General features: G+C 40.7%; 2 protein-coding genes across 6 annotated transcripts in view; one reads left to right on the forward strand and one right to left on the reverse strand.

Annotated features, from left to right (window-relative positions):
• LOC123504823 (collagen alpha-1(V) chain-like) overlaps nt 1–11,126 on the reverse strand; it is a 48,664-nt gene that overhangs the window by 16,573 nt on the left and 20,965 nt on the right. For all 4 annotated transcript variants that reach the window (XM_045255670.1, XM_045255669.1, XM_045255668.1 and 1 more), the window contains exons 2-3: nt 3,302–3,469; nt 2,679–2,886 (exon numbers count right to left, since the gene is read on the reverse strand). In XM_045255670.1, coding sequence (XP_045111605.1) covers nt 2,679–2,886; nt 3,302–3,469 — 376 coding nt within the window. The remainder of the gene's footprint in view (nt 1–2,678; nt 2,887–3,301; nt 3,470–11,126) is intronic.
• The window catches only part of LOC123504826, a 94,952-nt gene continuing 91,867 nt past the window's right edge, over nt 8,042–11,126 (forward strand). For both annotated transcript variants that reach the window (XR_006674969.1, XR_006674970.1), the window contains exons 1-2: nt 8,042–8,273; nt 8,384–8,511. The gene's annotated coding sequence lies outside the window, so the exon portion shown is untranslated. The remainder of the gene's footprint in view (nt 8,274–8,383; nt 8,512–11,126) is intronic.

The following is an 11,126-nucleotide window of genomic DNA, read 5'->3' on the forward strand; positions in this document are numbered from 1 at the left end:
AAAGAAGGAAGAGGTGGTGGTGTTGGTCTTTTACTTTTTAGAACATGCAATAAAATTAGGGTGGATAAGTCAGAAAAATGGGAGAGCTTTGAACATATGCAAGTTAGCTGTGAGCTTGGTGGTAGAAAATCTATGTTTATAGTGGTCTATAGACCTCCAAGCCTAAGTGCCCGGTCGTTTATTGACGATTTCAGGAAATACTTGGAACTGCTGGATATGGTTATTTTTCAAATATCTTGTAAAAAAGAAACTACGTACACTAAGCAATTAGTGTTTCGTAGGAAAAATTATTTTGACCCTGATCGGCTGATAGCTGAAGTGTCACAGGCCATTCATTTAAGAAAAGATGATGTGTGTACTCATGGAAGACTAGCAGTTGAGAAATGTGAATCTTGTTTGTCTGAATTATATAATGGCAACATGAAAAAAGAATACAATGAAATGTGTCCACTTCATGAAAAGGATATTAAGATAAGAGATCATGCACCTTGGTTTAATACTGAAATTTCCATAGCTAAGAAAGAAAAAAGGTGGCATAGACTACGAACAGAAGAGGCAAGAAAGGAATATATGTACATGAGAAACAGGCTAAACAAACTTGTACAGAGGAGAAAGTGTCAGTACTATAGACAGAAGTCATTAGAGTCACGGTCTAACATTAGTAGATTATATAAGATACTGGATAATTTGACAGGTAACAGGAGAATAAATAAGTTGCCTGAGGGTTTAATGACACTGTGCTGGCAAATATGTTCCTTGACTTCTTTGATCAAAAGATAAAGTCGATTGTGGAGAGTTTTAGAAATGAGGAGCTTGAAATACCCGTGAGTATGCCAACGCCTCGGGCTAAGCTACTCTCCTTTAAGCAAGTAAGTGTGGATGAAGTAAAGGAGATTGTACATAAAGTTAATATAACCTACTGCGATAATGACCCATTACCTATTAGTGATATTATTCAGAGTGAGAAGTTCTGTGAAATTCTGGAAATTTTTAAACTGATTATAAACAGTAGCTTCATGAACAATACCTTTCCTGTCTCTGAAAAATGGCATTGATAAAGCCCATTGTAAAGGGTAAAATGGATACGCAGTGCTTGAGTTCCTTTAGACCTGTATCTAATTTGACCTTTTTATCGAAGATTATTGAAAGTGCTGTATTAAACCAATTACTCGACCATTTGAAAGTAGTGCAGGCTTTACCGGATAATCAATCGGCTTATAGAAAACTTTATTCGACTGAGACAGCTTTATGCTCAGTTATCAATGATCTGATAATCCTGATGGATGAAGGAAAATGTGGTTTGCTAATTTTACTGGACTTAAGTGCAGCATTTGACACAGTTGTTCACAGATTGCTTCTTTTAGATTGCAGGTCTGTCGGTATTGATGGAGATGCACTAACATATTTAGAAAGTTATCTTGCAAACAGGCAATACTGTGTTCAAGTTGGTAAATCTTTCTCAGACAAGAAGATTTTAGAAAGAGGAGTACCCCAAGGCAGTGTTTTAGGTCCTATTCTGTTCTGTATATATACTATTGAACTATCACACATACTAAGAAAACATGACATTGACTTCAAACTGTTTGCTGATGACACACAGTTTTACATGACCTTGAACAATGTAGATAATGTTGAAGGAAAGATAAAACTTATTATGGATGATGTTGGTAGATGGATGGAATCCAAGCAGTTGAAACTTAATCAAAACAAGACTGAATGTTTGATAGTGGGTAAGAATAAGGACTTAAAGAGGATTGATATGTCCACATTATGTATTGATGGTAACAGTTTGGGTGTTCGTGATACAGTGAAGGATCTGGGAGTATTATTGGACTGTCATTTATCTATGAAAGATCAAATACGGCAGGTGGTTAAGACGGCAAGATACCATCTGAAAAATATAGGTTTTGTCAGAAAATACTTGGATGAGAAAACTACGAAGATGCTGGTTCATAATCATGTGATAAGCAAATTGGATTACTGCAATTCTCTGTATTATGGACTGCCTAAGTATCTCTTAAAAGACTTACAGCTTGTCATGAACAGAGCTGCCAGACTGATTACAGGCGTCTCTCCTCGTGAGAGGATAACACCTGTATTGATAGATCTGCATTGGCTGCCAATTAAAGCACAAATTGAGTACAAGATTAGTGTTATGACTCATCAGGCATTACAGTCTGGAAAACCTGAGTACTTGAGGAACTTACTGGAGATATTCCACCATGACGCTACGATGGAGCTGAGACACGATGCAGACCCATACAGACTACATGAGCCAAGATATAACCTTGACATGGGATGTCGAGCATTTGCAAGATGTGCACCAAGAATTTACAATAAACTGCCGAATGATATCAAAGGTTGTGCCAGGATCGATATCTTCAAAAAGAAATTGAAGACATATTTGTTCAAGGAAGTTTACGATTTTAACGGCATGGAAATCAAAGACAATTATAGATGTTAGTTGCTTTTGAGGGAGGCTCTGCTGAGCGCTGCCTCGCAGTGGATCGGAGCCTTGAACAAACACCCCAAGTAACAAGTAAGTAACACGCACCTCACAGATCCTTCAGTCCTTCATTAAGTACTCGTATTATCAGGCACCTTCTCACCACCACACCATCAAGCGCAAACAGTCAAAGAGGCTCTCGGACATTCAGTATAACCCCATCATTTCTTACTTTCCGTCGTTAATCGCTGCGCCGAATTCCAGTGTGTAGTTCTCCGCTGGTATACCATTTTGATCTTGATAAAAGAACCGCACTGTGTCCCCGACTTCCACCAAGAGCTGATCCTCGCCCGCTTCCGAGTAGAGGCCGAACAAGACCGAACTTGAGCCTTGATCCGGCCTCAGGGTGGCCATGATGCTGAATTCCTCGGGAAACTGGTCTGTTGCGGATGTACAGAGGAGGGAGTCATTGGGGTAGAGGACGGAACAGAGGAAAGAGGTGTTGATTGCTATCGGCCGAAAGTTAATGAGTGAGTGCGGACCGCAAAGAGGAAGGCATGGTGGTGAAAGCATTTCCGTGATGTGCAGGTAATTGGTTCTCCACGTGAAGGGAGCAGCAAATTAATGGTGGCAAAAAGTATAATGTTTCTTTGTGCACTTTCTCTTTGATTTCGAGGCCCAAAAAAATATCGTTATAAAGTAGTCTTTCATTGACTTATTAAAGGCACACAGAAAATTATTATTCCTTGTTAAAAGAATGATAGATTTTACAGTCTGGCCTGAGAATGGTTACAGTCTCATGGCACATAACAGAGATACAAGTATACCTACCTAAAGAAGCAAGTGAGCACTAACCTGGGAAGAGGTTGGCGGTGGGGACGGTGAGCACAGCCTGCTTGGTGACCTTGTAAGCCTTGTCTGGAACTTCGGCGGCACCGGGTCGTTCATCACACATGCCACGCGTCTCCACCACTCCGAGGGGCTTCGAGGCCACGTCCACCGCCTCCAGCAGGCTGCCTCCCGCTGGCAGAGATAATTTTACATGTTCAGTATTCTCGTTACCCATTGGTTATTACTCACAAGCCATATTATGTGTTATTATCTTACCCTTGTACACCATTGCCTGGATGTATCCGCTTCTTTAACCCACTTCCTTGATCCTTTTCTTACTAAAGTCGTCCTTCATTATTTTCATGCTTTTCTCTCATTTATTACAGTGATCTAAATGTTAATAGAAGACGATCTCTTGTTGTCTCTTGTTACAATTTATCTCTGTAGAATGGACTTAAAGAAAAAAAAAGTATGATGTTAATTTCATCTTTGCTAAGCTACAAGAATACGTTTTTGAGAGACTATAATGGAATATATTTTGAAAATTGTAGGTAATTATGAGAAAGATTTACGAGTTGTGAAAGGGCTAACATTCTACCATCCCTCAAGACAAACGTGCACACAGTGGCAATGAGTCAATTCCAGTATATCAGATGACGGTAAAATACACCGTTTCCTGTCCTTATTGGTCGTCTCTCCTCCTCTTAGCCTGCTCTAACGTGCATTCCTGGCGTGCCGGACCGTGACCCTCGTTTCTTTTTTCCTTTTATACGTTGTAATGTTCCTCTGCAGCACGAAAAGGACGAAAATAAATGATAAATTGATTAATGAAAAAAACTCAAGCCATTGTTGCTCCAAATCGTAAGAATATTAAGGACTGACAAGTAAACTCCAACCGAAGGCAATTCAAATTTTGTACCTAACCTGAGGCTTCTGCAGGAAAAATGTAATTCTATATATAAAAAAGTGAGCATTTTTGAAGAGTATAGAGAATATTTCCATTATTTATGTAGCGTCGGCTGGCGTGATATTGCGAGAGGGTGACTCATACGACTGAGGAAAGTGCATGTACAATGGATAATATATTGAAAAATGGACCTGCCACCTTTTAGTGTTATGAGTGCTAGGGTTAGTCAAGTCTTGTATGTGTTTCGACCACTACCAGACCAGCATGTTTGTCCTGCCTTGCTTAAGTTGTAGATGTTGCGTGTCTCCTGATGATATGTCAGCTAAGGCTTTTTTTTTATGACTTTTTTTACTATTGTTTATGTTACGGCCTATAGCGCCTGTAGGCATACTTGAAGAGTATATGTAGGAAGCGCTGTTCAGTTTGCGCCCATTAGTGGCGCAGGCAATTTTATTTATAGTGGTACCCATATTAGGGCCCATATCACCACCCAAGCGCATTTTTGGTGTAACCACCTAGAGTCTGGATATCATGGTGACATGTAGGTAACTTTAAACCACTCGACAAATGGTATAGCTTCAAAGCTGTATGTGGTGGGATTCGAACCTATTCGTGGGCGCCTGCTCGATTTCCTTATTCACTCTATATGTCAGGTCCTCACTGTACTGGGCGTCATTATACAAAAGCATACGAGGACAATCTTAAACAACCAGTGTGTCATTGCCCAGACCTGAAATTCAGTCATTTATTTATCTTGAACACGGTGGCCTTGAGTTGCGGTGTGAGTTGCCATCTCATTAGTAAAATTAAGTAGTGATAATGAACGTCAGTGTATGAGTAGAGTGCGTTCGCGTTATCGCGATACCATAAGTGCGGTGAATTAAGCTTGAAGGCATGTACGGGCTGTCTGACAAGTGTGACCATTGCTCGTGACTCCGTGACCTTGCAACTTAAGGAACCCGTATTCTGAAAAGCTCTGGCTTTTCAATAACATTTTTACTGATTGTTGTTTTCCCATGAATACTTATAACTTTTTCATACATTTAATCTTATAGTATATTCCTTTAAGTTGTTTTGTAACCAACCTTTACCTCTTTTTTTTTTTTTCCTTTCTCTTTTTGTGTGTCTTGATTCATATTTGGGTTTCTCTGATGTGTGTATGTGTGTGTGTGTGTGTGTGTGTGTGTGTGTGTGTGTGTGTGTGTGTGTGTGTGTAATTCACCACGGTCGTCTGCCGGTCACCCAGCCAGCCTTCCCCATTACAGAGCGAGCTCAGAGCTCATAAATCGATCTTCGTAAGACTGAGACCACAACACACTCCACACACCGGGAAAGCGAGGCCACAACCCCTCGAGTTACATCCCGTACCTATTTACTGCTAGGTGAACAGGGTCTACATATTAAGAGGCTTAGGCTTGATCATTTGTCTCGCCGCTTTCCGGAACTCGAACCCGGGACCCATTATGAACCGAGCGTGTGTGTAATTCACCTCGGTCGCCTGCTGGTCACCCAGCCAGTCTTCCCCATTACGGAGCGAGCTCAGAGCTCATAGACCGATCTTCGGGTAGGACTGAGACCACACTCCACACACCGGGAAAGCGAGGCCACAACCCCTCGAGTTACATCCCATACCTATTTACTACTAGGTGAACAGGAGCCACACATTAAGAGGCTTGCCCATTTGCCTCGCCGCTTACCGGGACTCGAACCCGGGCCTCTCGATTGTGAGTCGAGCGTGCTAACCACTAAACTACACTACACTACGTACGTGTGTGTGTGTGTGTGTGTGTGTGTGTGTGTTTCACTGTTTGATCTGCTGCAGTCTCTGACGAGACAGCCAGAGCTCATTATTTCCGATCTTTGGATAGGCCTGAGACCAGGCACACACCACACACCGGGACAACAAGGTCACAACTCCTCGATCGACATCCCGTACCTACTCACTGCTAGGTGAACAGAGGCTACACGTGAAAGGAGACACACCCAAATATCTCCACCCGGCCGGGGAATCGAACCCCGGTCCTCTGGCTTGTGAAGCCAGCGCTCTAACCACTGAGCTATCGGGTGTGTGTGTGTGTGTGTGTGTAAAGTAAAGTAAAGTAAAATAAAGTAAATTTCATTGACAAATAATATCAAGAGTTTTACAACCAAATTCTATTGATATAGGCATTATCTGCCGAGGCTAGCTCTTTGACAGATATATTTTCATATCATACTCACATTATTTGCCGAGTAGCAACAAAATATTCTATACATGAGTACGTCAAGTCAATGGAAAAGACAAAAAATCCTTTGATAATATGCATATTTCATTTTAAACATTATAAGAGAAATATTATCATACAAATACTAAAGAATATTGTTAAGAACTTTGAGTGTTGAACAAATGTTTTCTTAATTTGAGTTCAAATGAAATAACTGTGTCAGAATACAGACATTCCTTTGTCATTTGGAAGATTATTCCATTGAGGACCAAAAATAAAAATAAAAATGTTGTTTTTGAAGTGGGATGTGTGGTACCGTGGAATGACCAGATTAACATGATTGCTTCTTGTGTTTCGTGTTACTTCTATTAGCTGAAATACTTTACATTCATTAGTGCGAGTGAGATGTTTATAGATTGTCAAAAGAAGAAAGTACTTGTGAATTGAATAGAAATCTAGGAGTTTATGTTCAGTGAGAATATTTAAAGTAGAATCAAATTTACCAAGGAAAAAATGCATCTTAGAATTTTGTTTTGAATCAATTTTAGTTTGTTAAGGGAGAATGGCCAAGTGCATCGCCAAACTGAAACACAGTAAATGAAATATGGAGAGCAAAGTGTGTAATAAAGACTAAGCATTGCTTTAGTAGTGAGATTGTCGAATTTTGTATAGTATGCCACGCTTTCTAAATTTGATCGTAGTGTGTGTGTGTGTGTGTGTGTGTGTGTGTGTGTGTGTGTGTGTGTGTGTGTGTGTGTGTGGGGGCGGCACACACACACACACACACACACACACACACTACGATCAAATTATTTTAGGATCTAGACTAAAGTTTGACAATAAATAAAAAGAAATTAATCAAGGAAATAAGGCGACACCTTCGCAATACACTGTTTCCTTATTTATTTAGTCATCTATTACTGTTTGGGTTCCGTCTCTTGTTAGATGAGCTTACAAGAATACCGCATAGACAACACATATACAAGAATGAAGTAATGCCTACAGTGTGTGTGTGTGTGTGTGTGTGTGTGTGTGTGTGTGTGTGTGTGTAATACCCTTGTGTTTAGAGAAGCCATCGTGAGTGTGTTTTGAAATAGAGACGCGTATTTCTTTGTTTTTTCAGCTCGTTTCTCGATTGAAGTGATGATATGGCGACGTCCTCTTTCTGTATAACAGCTATTCACGTTTCTGATGTTCGTTAATTTCTCATTGCTTTAAGAGAAGCAGAAAAAAGCGAATGAAAAATAATAGTACTAGATTGAAAAGAGAAAATGCAAGACAAAATTAAAGAAATATATGTTAAAAGTAAAGAGAGAGAAGCATTAATTGATTAAAGGAAATGAAAATGTATAAGAAAGAGAACTAGAGAGCTAATAGATAAAGACTGAAGAAAAAGAAAAGTCTTAGTTGAAAAGAAATAAATAAAAAATATAGAAAGATGACGAGAAAGAGCATAAACACAGAAAACGAGACGATGAAAAGAAAGACAAATAAACGCAAGACACAACATAGAAGACGATGAAAAAGGGGCATATATATGAAGAAGAGAAAGAGAATGAAGAAAAGTATAAAAAGAAAGAAAGATAAATACACGAAAGACTCAAAAATAAATTGTCAACAAGGAGACATCGTGTGTAATAGTAACACCGGCCCCTGAAATAACTGGCTTCATTCATTCGTCGTCTTGCCGTGGGTGGAGGTGCTGGAGGACTCGTTTAAGTGGTGTGAGGCCTCGTGAGGAGCCTCGTGAGCTGCCTCGAGGCGTCATGAAGCAGCTGGTCCCGGGTGGCTGGCTAGACAGACACACTAACATATCAAGTTACTCGCCAGCCACCACCACCACTACCACCACCTACACAACCCATAATCTACCAAAGTGCTAAATGTTTGTTTTCTCAATTATTTTCACGTCCTGTTTGGTTGCAATATGCTTCACATGTACTGTATACGTTTCATGGTAAATGTATTTATGAAATATTGCTTGTTTTCTTTCAGGTTTGGTTGTAAAGTAGAAATTTCACGCCCTGCTTGACAAATCTCGTCGTGTCAACAAGCATCAGTTTATCCCTAAGAGGCATTCAGATTTCAAGTGTTGTAGTGGACACTACTTGACTTGGCGGCTGGTGAGTGTTAATTTCTTTACTGTTTTTTTTTTTTTTTTCTTAAGTGGTGTTCCTCATTTCTGCAATTAGTTTGTAAAGACCAAGATTGCGAAGCGTCTACGGAATTTATATGTTGGTACTTTGTAGCTTAGTTAAGAGACTGATTTTATACGATGTGGTTTATTTATAAGTAGGAATTGCGGTTTAGCTGAAAGAGTGACTCTTAACTGAGTCATTTAACTAAATAATAAAAGAAAGACCACCAGCACTAGGCGTGGAGGCTTCACAGAAGGATGCTTTATGAACACGTGTGGTATGAATATGAAAGGTCACACTACAAGAACTGATAACAGGAGACTAGTGGTTTGTAATAAGGCCATCTGTTTAAGTAAGGAATGACATGATGAAAAATATGACTGGAAACACAAGAGTGTATGATAACCGGAACAAGGATGTGAAGTAGTAAGACTTATAAGACAAGGTGGTGAGAGACAACAGAGGCAAAGAGTGTGCGGTGATGTGTGCTGTGAAAAGAGTGAAAGGACATGGAATAGTACGAGTACCTATAGTGAAGCTAGCTAGTAATTGTGAAGGGAAAACGTACGTGGTGGATAATGGTTACTACTTGAAAAAAATAAATAAATAAAACACGATTGAGACATGCTGAATGATAAATAAAAAAGCAATAGCTGTGAAATACCTAAGGAAGTGAAACAATAGAGGCAGGTTGAGAAATCGAGAAGACAATAACTCTACATGGGGACCTGCCTAAGAAACAGTACAGACAGAGTGGTAAGGAAGACAGGAGCTACATGCCAGAGGAGGCTGCAGTGACTCGAGGGGGTGGCGGCAGGAAGCGAATGAGCATCGTGGGGGTCTGTGCGATAGATCAGGATAGTAGGGCAGTGAGTGGCTGAGTGGAGTTTTTGCCGCCAGCGACCAAGAGAAACTAATGTGATTCGCAGGGTGTTTGTCTCTCTCTCTCTCTCTCTCTCTCTCTCTCTCTCTCTCTCTCTCTCTCTCTCTCTCTCTCTCTAATTACTACCACCATTCATTTCTCTCTTCACTATCTCATCACAATCTAAATATTTATCATCATCATCGTCGTCGTCTTCATCATCATCGTTATCACTACTTGATACATTTAACAGAAAAATTCTCTCTCTCTCTCTCTCTCTCTCTCTCTCTCTCTCTCTCTCTCTCTCTCTCTCTCTCTCTCTCTCTCGTGCGTCAGTTGTGTGCGCGTGTGCGTGTGCGTGTGCGTGTGTGTCCCATCTTCCTCCTTCTCCTCCACCTCGTCCTCCTCGTCATCGTCGTCGTCGTCTTCCTCCTCCTCCTCCTCCTCCTCCTCCTCCTCCTCCTCCTCCAACTGGATACTGTACACTCCATTTTTTCTTTTACATTACTTCTCCTCCTCCTCCTCCTCCTACTCCTACTCCTACTCCTACTCCTACTCCTAATCCTAATCCTCCTAATCCTATTGAATACTGTACACTCCGTTTTTTCTTTTATATTACTTTTATTTTCCGTCTTATATTGAGAGAGAGAGAGAGAGAGAGAGAGAGAGAGAGAGAGAGAGAGAGAGAGAGAGAGGGAGATGGGGGGAAGGGAGGACAGCTGGGAGCGATTTTTTTTTATGAGCCGTCATGAAATGATATCCCAGACGCACTTGCTGGCATATCAACTGCTGGACAGATGTACCGGACGTTTTCTAATATACATGCTGCATCCTCCCTCACCTCTCCTTCCATTATTTGTTCACTTCCTCCTCCTCCTCCTCCTCCTCCTCCTCCTCCTCCTCCTCCTCCTCCTCCTCCTCCTCCATGACATCAAAAGAGAAACAAAATTGGCTGTGTGAGAGGAGAGAAGAAAACAAAGAGGTTACTGATGCCAAACCGACCGCCCACTATCCCCCACACACAGAGAGAGAGAGAGAGAGAGAGAGAGAGAGAAATGTCTGCAGTTGACGGAGAATTATATTTTTTGTAACGAGAGAAAAAAAACGGCCAATTAATCCGTGGTTCTTTTTTTTTCTGTGACACACACACGCAGTCAGAAAAGAAGAAAAAAATAAACGTGTTAGCGAGGGTTTGCGGTTCACTCTAACCAGCTCCCTTTTCCGCATGTGTGTTGTAAAATGGAGTGTGGTTTTGTTTGGTAGTGAAGTGTTTGGAGATCAGCACGCTTGGCTTACACCGCAGAGATTCATGATTGAGTCCCAGGCCAGACGGAGTGACATTGCTAGGTTTGTCTTTTGCGCTGTGGCTTCTCATTAATAAAGTGGATAATGTTGGAAGGCGAGGAACTTTACGTATAATAATCCTTCCCTCTGTGGCCCGTATTATGAAACGCTTTCCTCTCACCACGTCCATTTCAAAGGCCACAGTAAAGTGATTATAGCCAAGATCCCAAGAATTTTTTTTTTTTTTTAATTAAGTAGGGTTTTTTTTTTTTAAGAATGTCACTATGACTGTAAAAGCACATTAGGCCTGTGTAACTTGGATAAAAGACTTTTGAAAGTAGTGAAGTTATCAGAAAATCTTCCTGTATTTTTTTCATATCAAAGACTTCCTTCAGAGATAGAAAGAAGGCTTTTCCTTAGGCGTCCTGATACTCTTCTTTTGAAATGGTGAAGT

This window comes from Portunus trituberculatus, chromosome 17 (genome assembly GCF_017591435.1).
Source record: "Portunus trituberculatus isolate SZX2019 chromosome 17, ASM1759143v1, whole genome shotgun sequence".
Classification (NCBI taxonomy): Eukaryota; Metazoa; Arthropoda; class Malacostraca; order Decapoda; family Portunidae; genus Portunus; species Portunus trituberculatus.